Source organism: Pholcus phalangioides, unplaced genomic scaffold, assembly GCF_987345545.1.
Source record: "Pholcus phalangioides strain wild (caught in Gottingen) unplaced genomic scaffold, Ppha-v1.0 ptg000017l_1, whole genome shotgun sequence".
Classification (NCBI taxonomy): domain Eukaryota; kingdom Metazoa; phylum Arthropoda; class Arachnida; order Araneae; family Pholcidae; genus Pholcus; species Pholcus phalangioides.
Genome location: NW_028301610.1, coordinates 41,483,951 through 41,502,557, shown reverse-complemented (window position 1 = coordinate 41,502,557; position 18,607 = coordinate 41,483,951). Strand labels below are relative to the sequence as shown.

General features: G+C 34.0%; 1 protein-coding gene across 1 annotated transcript in view; it reads right to left on the bottom strand.

Annotated features, from left to right (window-relative positions):
• Positions 1-18,607, bottom strand: part of jbug (filamin-type immunoglobulin domains fbug) — a 302,454-nt gene that overhangs the window by 177,373 nt on the left and 106,474 nt on the right. Inside the window, exons 14-18 of the mRNA XM_089246657.1 lie at positions 17,538-17,705; positions 12,434-12,583; positions 9,113-9,196; positions 8,860-9,000; positions 4,033-4,200 (exon numbers count right to left, since the gene is read on the bottom strand). Coding sequence (XP_089102783.1) covers positions 4,033-4,200; positions 8,860-9,000; positions 9,113-9,196; positions 12,434-12,583; positions 17,538-17,705 — 711 coding nt within the window. The remainder of the gene's footprint in view (positions 1-4,032; positions 4,201-8,859; positions 9,001-9,112; positions 9,197-12,433; positions 12,584-17,537; positions 17,706-18,607) is intronic.

Below are 18,607 nucleotides of genomic sequence, written 5' to 3'. Positions count from 1 at the left end.
AGGATAAGCAGTGTACCACAATTCAAATTACAGTGATCAATATGCAATACACCACAACATGAAATGTACCACAACACACAGTACAACACAAGTCAGATACACCACAATAGGCAATGCATCAAATAGCACCATACAACATTATGATGTACCCACAATATGTGCAAAAAGCCATATGCAATACAGTGCAATAAACAATGCACCACATTACGTCATGCGGCACAATGAACGATATATCCAAACACATGAAAGACCATTACATGTAATACAACACAATGAGAAATGCACTGCAATACATGTTCTTGTTGTTAGGAACGATCGAGTCGATTCCAACTCTTGGTGACTCTAGGGATCATGGCTCTCTAAGCTGGTCTGTCATTCACAGCATGTCTCAGTTGTGCTAGTTTCATTCCTGTAATTTTCAACATTCCCCCTTCCTATCCATCTGGTGCTCTGTCTGCCTCTTCGTCTTTTTCCTTTCATTCTTCCAAGCATTATCATTTTTTCTAGTGAGTTTTCTGCATCCATTATATGATCAAAGTAAGATAGTTTTTGTTTAGTGACTTTTGCTTCTAGAGTGTATTCAGCTTTGACTTCTTTGATAACTGGTTTATTAGTCCTTTAAGCTGTCCATGAAATTCTATGCATCCTCCTCCATCATCAAAATTCAAAGGAATCAATTATTTTTCTATCTGCTTTCCGTAGTGTCCAGCTCTCACATCTGCGCATTATGACAGGAAAGACCAATGCATTTACATCTTAGGAAATCAAATCTGTCCACAATCTTAATACTTTCACCATCTAGTAGAAAACAGTGAATATCTGCTGTAGTCTTCACCTTTGTGGTTTTATAATATATATATTTAGCTAGAGTGTCACTTTCTCTTTTTACTCTTGATATAATATTCTTTAAGCTCTCTTCAGATTCTGTTATCAGAGTTGTGTCATCAGCATACCTAAGGTTGTACTTCCAATTTTAACAACTGCTTCCATTTCCTTTAGATCTGATGATCTCATTATATATTCTACATAGCGAGTAAATAAGCTTGGGGAAAGAATGCATCCTTGCTGAACTCTTTTTTCAATTTCAAATCATTCAGTTAGGCCATAGTTTGTTCTTACACTTGCCTCTTGGTTAATGCATGGATTTCTGATCAAGCAGACAATGTGATTAGTCACTCCCATTGTTCTACGAATATCGCAAAGCTTATCATGATCAACACAGTAAAAGGCCTTTGTATAATCAATGAAACAAAAGTATAACTTTTTTGATGCTCTTTTGTTGCCTCTATTATCCATCTTATAATGGCAATTTGGTCTCTAGTTCCCCTATTTTTTCTGAAATCTTCCTCCCCTGCCAATTCTCTTTCTATAATGATTTTGAGTCTTTTATGAATAATTTTTAGTAAAATATTTTTGGTGTGTGGTATTTAGGAGATTGCTCTGTAATTGGAGCATTCTCTAAGATCACTTTTTTTGTGCATAGGTGTGAATATAGATCTTTTCCAGTCTTTGGGCCACTCTATTTTCTCCCAGATTTGTTGACATAGTGATGTTAGTACATCGATTATACTTTAATCTGCCTTTTTCAGAAGCTATACTGGAATATCATCAATACCTGAAGCTTTTCAATTCTTTAGTTAATTAGTTGTCCATCTGAATTCATTCTTTGCAATTGGTGGTTCATGATTTAGTACCATATTGCTATTTATTATCTTCCCATTTAATTTCTCATAGAGATTTTCTGTATATTTCTTCCATTAGTTTTTAATGTCTTTTTCAGAATTCAAGACATTCCCATTGTCTTTAACGATACTCAAATGTGAATTAAATTTGCCTGTGATTTCATTAATTCTCCTGTAGCGGTAGGTCTCTTGTTCTTCCTAGTCTATTGTCTTCTGCAATTTGCCTGTATTTCGAATGAAGAAAAGTTCCTTTATTTTTTCTTGCCTGTCTTTGAAATTGTGCATTTAACTCCTTGGTTTCATTTGTTTTTGCAGCAGCCTTAGCTATGCAGACTAGTCTTTTTTCGGCAAATTTAAGAGCTTCTTCTGACAACCAAGGATTTTCTTTTCTTTTTAATTAATGGTATATTTTGCTTTGCTTTTTCATTTAGTATATTTTTAACATCAGACCAGAGTTCTTCTGGTTCTCTATCTACTAGATCATAGTCTCCCAAACTTTTTGTTCCATCGCCCCTTCCATGGCCCCCACAAGGGGTGGGCTGGCAAGGCTCCAACCCTGGGGCCCGGGAGGATTTCAATAATTTTTTTGTTTTTTCACGCTATAAATTCACCATAAAGGGGGCCCACGTGAAAGTCTGGTCTGGGGGCCCGTAAAAGATCCCAGCCTAGGGGCCCTGCTTCAGGATGTGGGGGCCATGGCCCCTTCATTAGAAATTTTTTAATCTCATTGCCCCCCCAACTCAAGTAATTCCATAGGATCCTATGTTAAATCAGTAGGTTCTATCACCCCCTTGGACCATTCCATTGCCCACTTTGGGAAACACTGTACTAGATCAAGCCCATTAAAACAGTTTCTTGCCGAAATTCTATATTCCTCTAGTATATTATCTAACCTGTACCTAGCTGACACTTTTTCTTCATTGATTTTCTTTAGCTTATGTCTCATCTCTGAAATGAGTAACTGGTGATCAGACCCATAGTCAGCACTTGGCAAAGTCTTGCATGTTGTCACTGAGCTTTTCTATCTTTTGCTGCCAATTATGTAATCAATTTGGTTCTTGTACATGCCATTTGGTGATTTCCATGTATACATTCTTCTTTCAAGCTGCTTGAAGCAAGTATTAGCAACAAAAGATATTTTGATGTGAACAAAATTCAATTAACTTTTTTCCAGATTCATTCATATTTCCAAGCCCCAAGTTTTCTACTTTGGGCTACAATACATAGTACAGCATAATTCATGATACACCACAATAAGCAATTTCCCACATTACTTTATAAAAAGTGCTACACACGACAAACCACCATATCCAATGTTTTGCAATAAACAATGCACCACAATACACAGTAAAGTACAATGAAAAGTGCACCACTAGTGCAGTATCTATATACACTACTAGAGATGCGACTATTCCTTCATTTCTTCCTTATTTATGCACTATAGCGATTTCACATCAGCAGAATATCCAGAAAAATGTCTTTTATATTTTGGGTAAAAAAAAAAAACATCTCACTCTAGCAATTGTTGCCACCTGGGGGGGCATTTGCTGAAGTTAAGGGATACCACAATGTCTCTACTTCAGCGCATCATGCATCAGTACATAAAGAAGGAAGAAATATGTTTAGAAAAACCTAAGCTCATCAATGAGAATTCACAAATTGGTGAGCCTAGTTGCATCCGGAAAAATTTTACCATTCAACTCATAAATAAAACGTGTGTTATGCGAAAAAAGAGACTGACCATAAAATTGCTAATGTTAAAAGGTAAGCTATATTTATTTGCCCATGTTGCAATCTAATTCAAGTTTATCTGGAGCAATTCCCTTTATCATTTGGATCCCTGACTACACCCATTAGTTTCACGTCATCTGTGAACAATCCCATGGCTAAGATTGACAATGGTCGATAGAGCCTGGACAGTGTATGGTATAAAACGAAATGTAAATAATCCCATCGCTGATTAACTTTATAGAGTGCAAAAGTATGGGACCTAGACATGGGCCCCACAAAGCCAGGGCTGACAGGGCTCTAGCCCTGAGGCCCGGGACAATTCTCATAGTTTTTTGCTTTTTCCCACTTTAGATGAACTACAGAAGGGCCTGTGAGAACCCACAAAAGATCCCAGCCTAGGGGCCCTATTCCTGGATGTGGGGGACATGGACCTAGAACACTTCTTTGAGGGACACCTCTTGTGATACCTGTCCAATAAAAAAATCTGCAGTTAATATGAAAACATAATTTTTTTCATTCTTTGTGGCATGCTTTAATAAAATTTAACAGAAGAGTAAAATTATAACAGAAGAGTAAAATTATAACAGAAGAATAAGTTTATACTAGGATCATTACTAACCAGGTACGTTTTCTCCATTAAATTTTATATCAATGTTATGCAATCCAGCTGATTCAGGACGAAAACTGACCAAACATCGACCATTTCCTAGAACTTGAACTTGATTTGGTACTTTACCATCATTAACAGAAATCTCCAATTGGCCTTCCCCAGCTTGTGAAGCATCCACTTAAAACAACAATGAATCATTTAAGTGCAAAAGAAATCAAGCAGAAAAAAGACCAAGCCTAATTTTTTTTGGCATCAAATATTATGATTAGAGGTACGTAAATTTCACAAACATTTTTTCCAAACTAGAAGTTTTGCATGACTCATCATAATCTGGTTGTGTGCTAGTCTAATAATCCAGCATTTTTCGGCAGGCTTTTTCATGAATGGAAGAGTAAAACATGTCACTGCATGTCTGTGTGCAGAAGTTTATATTATTTAAATAAACTTTTTCAATTAATTTTCAGTTATCCAGCACACCCTGGTCTGATATGTGGTAGATTATAGCAAGAGTTTACTGTATTTGCAACAACAAAAAAAGAATGAAGCTAACAACATAATTTTTTTCTAGTTCAATTACAAAGTTGAATATTAAAAAAGTAGTTAAAAGCCAACATTGTAGTGGTCTCTACATTCTCTTTCTTTAGCCTTTGCATTCTGTGAGTAATTGCAATGTCATAGATGCTAAAAATATATCTCATTATTTATATGCTAAAATATATCTCATTATTCATATGCTAAAATATATCTCATTATTTATATTATTCATATGCTAAAATATATCTCATTATTCATATGCTAAAATATATCTCATTATTCATATGCTAAAATATATCTCATTATTCATATGCTAAAATATATCTCATTATTCATATGCTAAAATATATCTCATTATTCATATGCTAAAATATATCTCATTATTCATATGCTAAAATATATCTCATTATTCATATGCTAAAATATATCTCATTATTCATATGCTAAAATATATCTCATTATTCATATGCTAAAATATATCTCATTATTCATATGCTAAAATATATCTCATTATTCATATGCTAAAATATATCTCATTATTCATATGCTAAAATATATCTCATCATTCATGGAGCTACAAAGTTCCCAAACAGCTGCCTTTGGAAAGTTCAAATTGCAGCATTTTGTTGCAATTCAAATTTGCATGACATCAACAGAAGTTGTTAGTTGACTGCTAAAAGCATAGCTGCCAACTTTGGAGAATGAGAATTTGGAATGTTTTCGCGCGCATCCACATTCCGCACGAAAGTAAATATATAAGGGATTTTGAAAAACTGTAAAGGGATTTCTCATAAATAAAAGTAAAATTGTAGGGATATTTTCCCATTGCAGAGACGTGACATAGTGCAAACCATCACAGATTAGTGCCAAGTCGTCAATTATAGTCAACCAGTAGTTTAAATTACCTGTCATTACATCTCTCAAATCAAATCTTGCGAACAAAAAAAAACATGCCATCCGGCCCAAAACAGGATGTATACAGACTCAATGGGAAATATAGTCAAAGCAGATACAAATCATCTCGCTAATTTTGGAAGTGAAAAAAGTCAGCATAAATGATGGCTGTTTGACAAATTTTGTCCATCTCCCTCCCCAAAAATGAAATATATTTTGTGATTTGACGAAATGGCAACAATTAACATTATGATTGTGATATAATTTGGGGCATAAAAAGAATCAATGGTCTTTTTTCCGGGTAAATTCCTTGGGAATTCCCTCCTCCAAAAGTAGGGACTTTTTACAATCACGGTTGAAATTTGGGAGATATAAGAATTTTTCGGGAGTCCAGGAGATGGAATAGAAATTCAGGAACCTCCCGGGAAAACCAGGAGACTTGGCAGCTATGTGAAAGTAATCTGTTTGGTTACAAATGAAAATGATTGTATCCATCATCCTCTGACATACCTTAAAAAATAGATTTTGGAGAAGCTTTCAAATAAAAAATTTGGTTTCAAACATGATGTGAATGTAGCTACAGCTTCAGATAGACTCAATATTTTCCCTATACGCTCATAGGTTTCATCCATTGTGTTGAATGTGATGTGCAGCGTCAATTTACTTGAAATCTTATCTGTTAGTGTCTTCAACATCATATTGTGCCCTTCATCAATTTCATCATAATTATGGATTGAAATCAGCAATAAACTATAGATCTCATCCTAATAAGCCTGTGTGTGCAGAAAATGATCATGGTGTACAACACAAACGATAAAATGGCCAGAGTGCCATGTTTGGATGGGCAGCAAATTTGGGAAAGAAATTTGAATAGAATGGGAGAAAGACAGAAAAATCTCTCTCTCATAAATAAGCTGGATTTAGTGGATTCCTCAATAACACATGGAGTATTTCATTCGGAACTAAAAAATTCCCTAGTACATCCTATATATAAAACTGGAGATTCCAATGATACTAACAACTATATAGACCTATCTTGATTCTCCCGATTTTTTCAAAAATTTTAGAAAAATTTATGAAATACCAACTGATCAATTTCCTGAATCATCAAAAATTCTTTGCTGCCGATCAATATGGATTCCAAAAAAACAAAAATATGGAAATAACAATTCTAAAATTAACGGGCCTGATAAACAATGAAATAAGTAAAAATAAATATTCAATAACAGTATTTTTGGACCTAAAACGAGCATTTGATTATGTGGATCTAAACATCTTAACCAGTCAACTGTCCAATCAATTTCTCCGAGCGTTACACACAGTGCCCACTTTTTTTTGAAGATGCGCACGCTTTTTCCCTTTTTTTTCCTTTTCTTGGAAGTTTGAAATATTAAAATATTTTTTTATAGCTCGAATGTGTCGAGATGTAATATGACACCCCAAAAATTGGGGGAGGGGTGTCATAATGTCCTGTGACTAAAAGAAATGCTGCTGATGGATTTATGTGGAACCATAGTAGTTGAACCTTTGCTAAAATATATATGAGTAATAAAACAGATGCATCTTCGCAAGGGAATCGGAAATTGAAAAAAAAAAGCGATGGGGATGCAGCTTTGCAAAACATGACAAAGATAATAGTAATAATAATCTCAGACCTTGAAATATAATTGTTCAACCCCATCTAGTGATGAGATAATAAAGTAGAAGGATGGCTGTAAAGATGGCAGCACATGTATGACAAATTATTTTGTCATATCTATGTGAAAAAGACAGAAAAGTCTGCATGTTGGCAAATGCCGTCGTAGGCACCACCATTACATATGGCAGCGACAGCAAATGTCATCGTAACCACTTGACTGGTTACATGGATATATTATAAGAATAGGAAATATCTTAGAAAATGGTTTAAATCATACTACTACACTAGACAACAAGTTGTCATAATAGAGAAAAATTAGTAATTTTCAAGAAGTAAAAAGAGGCATTCCACAAGGGTCGGTCTTGGGGCCAATACTGTTTCTAATTTACATAAATGAAATTAAATCTCAATGGTAGCATTATATCTTTTGCAGATGACACAGTTTTATATGTTGAAGATACAAAAATAGATAGTTTGGTTAAAAGAACAGAGAATGATCTAACAAAAATAAATCACTGGCTAATTAAACATAAATTAAAAATAAATATACAAGAAACTAAATTTATGCGCATGAAAACAAGAAATATAAATGACAGTACAGAAATCCATGTAAAATTACACACTCACTGCCTATCTCAAACTATATCAGAATGTAATTGTAAAGAAATAGATAGAGTGTTTAATTATGAATATTTAGGAGTAGTTATACAAGATAACCTAAAATGGAACATACATAGTGAAGAAATGATAAAAAAACTCAATGTACTCAGGAGTTCTTTATAAACTTAAATATACATAGTTGACAAAAACTTTCCTGAAAGATACCTTCTATGCATGGGTTTACTCAAATATAAATTATGGAATATGTGTCTGGGGAGGATGGTATTACGAAAACATATGCAACTTAGACAATCTGTATAATAAATTAAGAGAACTAATAAATGTTCCTATAAATAATAAAAGAATACAGTGCCACCTACTGACAATGAGACAGAATTACATGTACAGAATTTATAAATTTATCATCAAAAACGAAGAATGGTTAGTAAAAAATTAAAATAGAACATCGAATAGGTATAGAAATATTTATCCAGTGCCTAAAAGTAACAAAACCTCATTTCAAAAAAGTTTTTGCTACACTGCACAAAAAATAATGAACTTAATCTACTCTTATCTCTAGTAATTACACAAATAGTAATAAAAATACACATTACAATATCTTTAATATGATCAAAAACACAGATATTAATGCAGTAATTTGAAATAAATTATTGCACCAATGCATATTAATTATATATATATACACTAAAATGCATCTAATGAAGAAAAGAGCTGTTGCTGAAGAAGAAAATCATATAGGCCTGCTGGAAGAACCATACAGTCCCTTGGGGCTACATAGTGCATGTAATATACGTGTGTGTGTTTTGTGTTGTTGTCTTTGTGTAACTTATGTTTGTATTTGCATATTATATTATATATTTGTATATTGTAATTTGTTGTTTGTTCGTTTAAAAAAAGCCTCAGGTTCTATGATATATTACCATAGTAATGTAACACTTATAAAAATCTATATTTACAAGCTAAATGTGATGGAATCAAGCAATGCCTGAGCATAAAGAATTGTTTGGAAATATAAGCATCAAATAACATTCTTCTGAAAGCAAACAGTGAAGTTTATGTACGTGAATAAGATTTGTTCAGCATTTATAAATAATATTTAACAAATAGCCCAAAATGATAGCCAAATTAAACAATTCTTATCAAAGTACCTTGAAACTGGCACACACTTCCAAGAGCACAAGATTGTGGAACATCTGACACTCTTATTTTTGCAGATGAATAACCTTTTGTGATGAATGGACTACCTGACAATGCCTGTCCATCAATTAAAACTTCTATTGAATAGTTTCCTGAAAGAGATAATGTAGTTTTATACCTTTAGACTTTGAAATACACACTCATGAAAAACAGATCATTCAAAAACTTTCATATTCAATATCTATTTGGCAAAACTAAACTTACCCACATCAAATGCTATGAAGTCTACACAATAAATACCATCAGCAATCTCTATGATTTTAGGATGTATAATATTTTTCAGTGGTCCTAATCAAATTCAATAATACATGATATTTAGGTTTTTTTTGTGATACAGTAATGCTATGCAGAAAAAAGGTATAAATGATCAAATATTGTATCATCAATGTATGATTAATGTGATTTCCTCCATTTAACAATAAAATTGAATAGCCTGGCTAGAACTTCATTGAAATTTATGACATTTGTTTCATAATTTAGTCATTCTTTCTTTCTTTCAATTTACTGATTAAATAGAATGTGCAAAACTCTAAAAATGAAATTGTTCTTTTTTTAAAGAGAGAAAAAATATGTGCGTATTGATGCATGACCTTGTAATTAGCCTTTAACTAGTTTCTACTAGAAATTTATAAAATTATTGAAATGATGGTACAAGATTTTTTTTCTCTCTCAATATACTTTGTTGCAAGAGTTCACTTTTGGGTTAACATAAATTCCATATATTGGGTGTTCCATAAATAGAGGTAAAAATTTTAAGGACAGGTAGAAAACATCAAAAGGATTTAGAATTGCATAGAACCCCCCCCCCCCTCCCATGATAGAAACATTGACAGGATAGGCTGCGGCCCTGGAGGGGAAACATGATTTTTCCTCATTTCAAGAAGTAGTTTCCATGGAAGGAGCTGGCAGAAAAAAAAAAGAGAGGAAAAATCACATATTTCCCATCCACCAGTTTCATGAACAGTGTCACCTAGCGATGTATGATAATGTTTACGGTCATGGGTTGCTATGCAATTCTCAATCCATTTGATGTTCTTTAGGGGCCATTGAAGTATTACATCAGCATCAATGGAAGGGAGGGGTTTTGGATTTGCTGACTTTTGATGAAAAGGAGGAGGGGAGCTTGAATGATACTTATGTCATAAACTATCTTTTACAAAAATATGAAATATTCTTAATGGCATCTTTACTGGGAATGCCATAAACGAGAAAAACCTTTTCCTAGTATGTAGGCACCTGAACTAACATCCCCCCCCCCTCATTGATAGATCCTCTATAGACCTCTTTTTCAAGTAGATCTCTACAAACCATTCTCCTTCCCTGTCCTGTCTCACTTATAGGGATGGGGGTGTCACTCAGCCTGTCACATGCTTTGTCCTTTAGTGATTTGCTGGACTCCTGTACATAAGATAGATGCATGCTTTTTCAACAGGAGGGATGTGGTTCACCAAGGGTGTGCATGGTGATCATGGGAAATTGCCTAGCTACTTTTGCCCGGCCACTTATGCTAATGATACAATTTTTCATGAATGGCAGATCACCACCGTCTCTCCTCGCTTCTGTACTGTCTATGCTCCTGTATAACATAGACGAGAAAACAAACTGCAATGATTTATGGGACAAACAAAGAAACTACTACTCCTGAAAACAATTTTCATGTATGATTAGAAAGCTGTGACTGCAACTGGTTTGTGTGTAGGTGGGATATTGAAAAGAAGCAAACGTTTGGTGTATTTATTTACTATTACCCTGAAATACTTGATCACACATGGTGTGGGCCCACCTTGCACTCAGAAAAAAATTGACAATCATTGGCTTGTCAACACCAGATACATCTGTAAAACAAGCTGCAATAATTCCATCGCATCAGTAGCAAATAGAAAGAAATTACTCCAAATAACTCAAATGGTTGTTTTTAAGCAACCATCTTGCCACTGACTGACCAACATCTTTGGAATTTAGAGAAACCGTGATGAAGAAGACGAGAGCTCAATGCTAGGTACTTCACACCAACTAGCAACAGAAATCAAAACCATTCCATCAATTGATGCTTAACTTAAACCAGTAATTAATAAACTTGAAACATGAGCTAAAAATATAGTGTGTTCAGTCTATATATATAATCATGAGAAAAATAATCCCTGTGCATACATAGCAAAGTACAGCAGTGTGTCAGACTTCCTATGTACATTCTCGAATAGCAATCCGATGAGGGGCATATGCAGGATCAGCCTTTGGAGGGGACACAAAAGGCTTGGGGGGGGGGGGGTTGGTCACAAGGAATTTCTTAAAGATAAATTTTGAGTTTTTAGCCTTAAAATAGCATTGGAATTGATTACAATAACGTATAAACTTTTTTGCATCAAAAATAAATTTTTGATCATCTCCCCCACCTGCTGACAAGGGGGAGGGGGTCAGAGGTTTTGCTGACTTTTGCTCATGGGGGGTTAAAAATGGCGAAAAATCTGCTGACGTAATACTTGAATGGTTCCTTACCTCTTCCCCTTGAAATTTGTACCTCTATTTATGGGGCATCCTGTATTGGGGGGTTTTGTTAGAACCAGAGCCCATAAGCATAAACTTTAGCCTGCACATGGGCCCGAGGCCCCCAACATTTGCCATTATCTCCATAGAACCTATAGAAATATATGGTTTGAGGCCCCGCCCCCCTCAATAATTTTGAGCCCTTCCAATATTTTTAATAACTTTACACCTGAGCCAGCCTGTGAAATTTACTAAAAATTCTGCAGGTGATGACGTAACCACATTTGATACAGCACAGCTTAAGAATTATCATGCCATAATTGTGAGCAGTTGAATGCACACCTGCAAACTTATGAATATATACATGGAAGCAGTTCTATCAGAATCATCCTGTTTAATGATAATTCCAGTGCAACTACAGTTTACTGAGGTCCCTTGAATATCTCAATATAGATAGTTCAGCCGGGCTCAACAAATCCTCAGCACCAGGTTGGCATGTTGATGAAAAATTGTTATTGGCAATTAAATTTTCTGTGTGTGATTATACTAAAGCAGAGTCTCTTAGAGCAACATAAAATTTTAGAATTTATGTCAGTATATCTACCAAAGTCCAAAGGGTATGTTGGTAGGAAACGTGGTTGGTTGATGGTACACTGTTCGATGTCTTGTCACAGGAAAGTAAAAAAAACCCATTATTTTTCACACTCTTCTTGAATAAGAAAAATCCTTGGCTCCTAAGAAATTTGGCTTGTACCTAAATTTTTTCCCTATTTTTCAAGCTCTGGATTTCACTGTATCATGAAAATGAAATTAATAACTTAAACAAATGCATTTCATTTTTGTGAATTTACTACCTATGATCAGTTTTTGAAGGGTGTGTTAAAATATATTTCCTTATTTATACAGTAAAGCCCCATTATAATGAAAGCTCACAATTATTTTGGGAATATAATGCAAGATGCATTACCCTGTACAGATCTCTCATTATAAAAATTTCAGATATTTTGATATTAATATTGATAAATTTATCAAAAATACAACCATAAATCGTGATCTTTAAATCATCTTTACGGTATCCTATTGCAGTCACTTCAAAAGAAGCTGTGTGTCTTGTACTAAATGTCTTGAGTGCTTCACCTCTTGCAGAAAGTTTACTGCTTCTCTCACTGACTTCACATTTCCAAGGAGAACCTAAATTCAGAGTTTTTAGTTAGTACTTTTAATGTTGAAGTATTACCAAGTCAAAAATTAGTACTTATGTATAACCACACCATGAGTAAATGCCCAACACTCAAATATATATACAGTGGAACCACACTACAATGATACTCGATATAGCAATAAATCCCTCTACAATGACATTTTTTTTAAAACTTGTTTGGGAACACCTCAAGTCTAATGTTAAACTACTGCTTCACGATATAATGATAATCCCTCTACAAAAATATTTTTTGTCCACAGAGTATCATTTTATCAAGATTTCACTGTATTTTTATACATTTGATGCTCATTATAATGACCCCCATCATTATGTCGAAAATGGATGTAATATTGAAACATATGAAGGGTTGGGGGAAAAATGGTTTCAGTCCATAAAACAAAGTTTTTCTTTAAAAATCTGGTTTAATTCGAATGTTAGAAACTTTATTTTGATTTTATATCATGGTTAAAAAATTATTGGTGGTTAGTGCAGAAAAATATTCAGTGAAAAAATAATGTTTATTATCTTCAGTCATCATTGTCGTTTATATGCTCCAAGTACGTGTCATTATGCTGCTCATTGCACTTATGTCCATTTGCAGGGCTGTAACTAGGGGGGAACAGGTGGGTCTCGTGCCCGGGTGCTAGACCAGGGGGCACAAATTTTATTCTCAAACCTCTCCTTCAACATTACAAGGGGGCACCAAAATTTGCACTTACCCCGGGTGACCAAGAATCTAGTTGCGGCCCTGTCCATCTCACAAGTTGTTGTAAAAGATCTTAGCTTCAGGATTGATGGAAAACCTTGTTAAAGATTTCAGGTCACTGTACTTCGCACGAGAGATTGGGATATGGGCCTTGTACAAAATTTCTAATTTTTTGATAGGCATGTCCTTCTCTTGCTGATGGTCCTTTCTTCCTTTTTTTAACAGTAATTTCACGTTTGTTGTAACTACTAAAGAAACTGGAAAGGTGGTACACTAAACATGGTGTAGAACTATCTACATGAAGGCATTTGATTGGCCTTGTCAGCAGTGACATTTTAACTATGGATTTGGCACATAGGCTTTAAAAAATTTGTCCAAGCTTTAAAAATTTCTTGTTTACAGTCAATCACTATGAAAGAAGATGGTTTTACAAATGTTTGTTTCTTATAACTTTCATGTATTCCTCTAGAATCTCAACATAGGATGTTTGTTGAGGACACAACATAAATTTATACTCAGTAATACTTTTATACACGAACTAACCTCAAATTCATAAGCATAAAACATGAACTACACATCAGTAAAGCAAAACAAAAACACACACACATTCAAATATTGCTCTCTGCACATGTCACAAATTCATTTCTACTGCGCATGTGCAGGACTCTGGGCATTTTTGCATTCTGCGTACTGTGGCTATAATAACTTTTTCCCCCATGCCGTATCTTTCTTCCTTTATTACAACAGACTGAAAGCATTTTTACCTCTGGTGTTTTACTTGATTGAAAGAGACAGTACTGAGCTATACAAAACCGCAAAAATATTAATTTAGATTTTTTTGAAAGTGTTTTTCTCCCCGACTCTTCATATAGGATAGTCATTACATGAAAACTTTTGGGACCTGTCCTACTGGTCGTTCTAATAGAATGGATGCTGTAACATGGGGTTGTTATAATGAGCATTGACTGTATAATATTCTAAAATCACTAATTCACAATTTGAAGATTCCATTTTCATATTGTAACATATTGCCCTAATGGACTCATATGTTCCATTTAACAGTATTGTCATATCACTACTAAACCACTAGCAATTAACACTAATTGGTCCCCTGGGAGAAGACTCGGTTGAATCAGGGGATTTGTGAAAGTATTTATATTGTTTATACACATTAATATAATGTTATTTCATTGTTGTTGAAATATATTTTTATCTGATAAAATGAATTGTATTATTATTGAATACCTTGTCTCACGGGCAGAGGTACCCACAGGTTTCTGTTCCGTCATAATAATTCCATGATCTCAAATCAACATATCCATGTAAACATTGTGGAGAAGCCTGATCCTTCCTCCATCTTGTTGAGACTGTTGCCACTGAGAAATGTAATAGGGCTCAAAAAATAATTTATACCATGTCCGTGTACAAATCAGTTGAATGATGTCCTCAATTTCTCCATGTTCCGAAAGCCAGCAGTACTGCAATTGGTCCAAAGATCTGTTCACCTCGTGTATAAATATTCGGAGCAGACGCTATATCGTAGCATTAACTCCTGCAGTATTCATTAGGGAGCAGCTTTGGATGTAGAGCAGTAAAGCTCTTCACCATAACGTACTAATATTATGTCACCTGTTGTTCCAGTCTACTAACAATGTTTGAATAATATCTTCAAGTGAAGTGCATCTTACTACTTCGGCTGGTCTAGGTAGTTGGTATTTATTAATCATGATTTCTCTTGTTTAATAATCAATGATTTCGTAAGTTGTGACAAGTGGTTCAATGAGAGTGTTGGACGTCCTCCTGAAATGTGATATGTCTGCTTGCCTATGAATCAGTGTTCCACGATTCACTTGGAATCCATTTGGAATCCACTATGAATAGTGATGGCCGTCATCATTTGGCAAGATCATTGAGATCTGTTGTATTTTCGGCTACTAACATTCTGTCAGTTAAAGATGTCCCAGTTTACAAGGAGAGAAATTTTTCTTTTAGTTTTGAATTGAGAGCCCTGCGTTGTCAACGCATCTCCAAGTTCAGACAGAATGTGTAACTTGCACATCATTACAGTAGAGAATCGAAAGATGCATGTTTTCTTAACCATCACTTCAAAACAATTGTGTGTGTCAGAAGGATAAGTTATGCTACCTTGAACGAGTTCAAATTCTGTTAGCTTTACTGTACCAATAGTTTTTGTATAGAAGAGAAATGCACATATATATATGTAAAAATAAATAATGCTTGAAACAGAAGAAAAGCTTCATGTTAGGCCTTATGTTTCATCTATCAAATAAAAGCAAAACTATCTGTTATAATAATAAAAATGATAGTTGCTATTAAACCAATGTGCAGCAAGAAAATACACAACATGTGGTGTGAAACTATAGATTTTTTATTTTATACTGCATGCCAGTATAAACTTCATGTGGCAAAATATCAGTTACACAATGCTTTTATGTTTGTTTCAAAATTGCTTTTTGTAAACACCAAAAAACATAATCCAAAAACCAGTATTTTGGTGCATAACATTTGCACTGGTTATGCAGCATAAAAATAAAAAATATATAGTTTCATGACATATATTGTGTATTGCCATATATTGATAAAAATTTTTTATGCTGCACATTGGTTTAAAACCACCAAACCATTTTTAAGAATCGTTTTAAATAGTTTTTATTCAATAGCTAACAGCAGGGAGCAACAGGCCTACAACAATACAATTATTCAATCATTACACTTCACTCATAGTTAGAAAAACTGGTGGCAGATGGCAGAACTACACATAACTACACAGAAACAAACTTCACATCAGGTTTCACTACACATACACACACATTCCAACATGTACCAATTCGTTAGAGAATCTGCAGAGGAATATGGATGAGGTACATGTATGGTTTAGTAGCTGACAGCAAGGGGGGGGGGGGTCTAAGCTTAACACAGTTTCTTGTACTTATAGTAGCAAAGTATAAATATGAAATATAATGTCGAAAGGTTAACAAGTTTTCCTCCTATTTTTTTCACCCATTTGCAAATTATTTCTCCCATTTATGGCAGTTCGCAATAATTTTCACTTGATTTCAGCTGTCTGTAATGAGAAAAAATGTTGAAGCACATTGAACTAAACTGTGCAAGGCCCAGGCTTTTAATGCCAATAGGAAATTTTGCCTTACAATTCAACACTATAATGCCCTCTAAAAAATTTTTTCAAGATGTCCCGGTTTTTGATTTGTGATCATGATTTGTCCCGGTTTCTCAGTTAAGTGATCTGGCCACCCTATCCTAGCCCTGCGCCTGCCCAAGTCAGTCCATTACTGCAAATCAGATACAAATTAATGCAAAATCAGAAGCCACAACAGGCAGAATTGTACAGTGGCTTTGGCAAAGTGTCTATAAGCAAAGTGAATTGTAACTTGGTAACTTATTTTCCAATGCCAACAGCATGGAGAAATTACAATTAGTGTTTGACTAATTTTAGATTTTTAAATGGTGGCCACATATTTCTTGTGATTTGTTGCATTTCTTTCAAAATTTTGAATTAAAAAAAATCATATCACTTTTGATATTTTTTATGCAAATAGATGAATTTTTTTAAAGTAAGTAAATCCTGTGATAATATTTTTCAGACATGTAAAATGTTGATTAAGGCATCTATTACTAGTCTATAAGATACTCATCTATAAGTTAAATATTTAACTGGGCATGTAAATTTTTGGAGATTTGTCCAACCCTGTCCCTTACAGCGCATTGTGGAACAAATGAATATTGGATACCATCAAGTTTTTGCAGGTTTCAATAATTAACCTTCTTGCAATTTTAACCACTTCACGTATAAGGTTTTGGCAAGAAATTTGGATTATCTCTACTTAATAAATCATAGTAAATCTTATGACCTCCTATGGTGTTGGCAAGGTTGTCATATATTGGTAACTTGTGAAGTGTGGGGGGTGATGCACATTATTCTCCTACTACTTATTCTCCTGAATAAGTAGCTCACAACCCTGTGGACATTCAGTATATCCTCTGAAAATGACATTTCTTTAAAGCAGGCCTGACTGTGATGGGGAAATGTTTAAAAGCAATGAATGCATAGAATGAAAATAATATGAATTTTAATATTATGTGAGTTTGGAATAAATAACAAAAGTACATAGGAGTAATTTTTTAACTTCAATTACGTACTTGTAAAATATTTTTTTTTTTTTTTTTTTAAATTGACAAATTTGATTAAAATTTCTTACCTGGAACATGGTGCCCATTAAATTTCATTTCGATTGCATGCATAGTAGCAGTGTGAGGAATGAATGATGCCAAGAAACAATGGTTACCCAGACTTTTGACATTACTTGTCACATGTCCACCATTCACTAGTATCTCTAAATTTCCTGAACCAGCTTCAGCACCATTAACTAAAAGATTAATGAATTAAAAAGTTAAAATGTAATAAGATAATATTTTAATCACAGTCATATAGATTTTGATGAAGAAATATTATTTTATTACATTTTACAGGAATATAGGTAATACTTTTAATTTACTTTTGTATTTGCATATATTTCAATATCCATGTTTTTAAGAGTATTTATCATCATTTTCACTTATACCCCTATCTCACTTTCCTTCTTTTTAATGTTGTTCCCTTGCATCGACGCATTTGTGAGAGATCATTGTATAGCACAACTTGGTTAATTTCATTTCTAGATTATTCAAACTTCTACAAATTTTCCTTGAGTTTTCTATCTAGTTTAATTTTAATTTTTTTCAAATATTTTAAGTTTGAGGAGAGAAGTTGAATTTCATCTCTGACTATTTTGTTTTTTCAAAAATGTTCATATTTAGCAGTTGGAATTGCCAAACTTTGTTTTTGAGGTTATTCAGTAATATCCAAAATGTCAAGTTTTGTTTTTCCTTTTTTTTTCATTAGCCACTATTTATTATTTTAGGCCCTATATGCTCAATAACACTAGTTTATCTACTTTTCTCACATGAATGCAATATTTATCTCATCACGTATACAGAAAAGTTGTTAACGAGTTTTCTTCCAGCGATCATCGTGTCGTCAGTTTTCTTTGTAACTTTTCTTTGGGTAAGGTTGATAAGAAAAGACTGGTTCCTTGTTTTTGAAGAACTAACTTTGATGTTTTAAGTGAAAGGTTAGCTGAAGTTTTCAAACACCGGTTGGAATCAGTCAGGTGGTAAGTCAATGGGAAGAATTTAGTACAAAGCTGTCCTCTGGTTTGCACGACGTAATAACTTTTGTTCGAAAAAAGCGTGTTTGTACATCACAACCTCTATGGTTCATGGATATAAT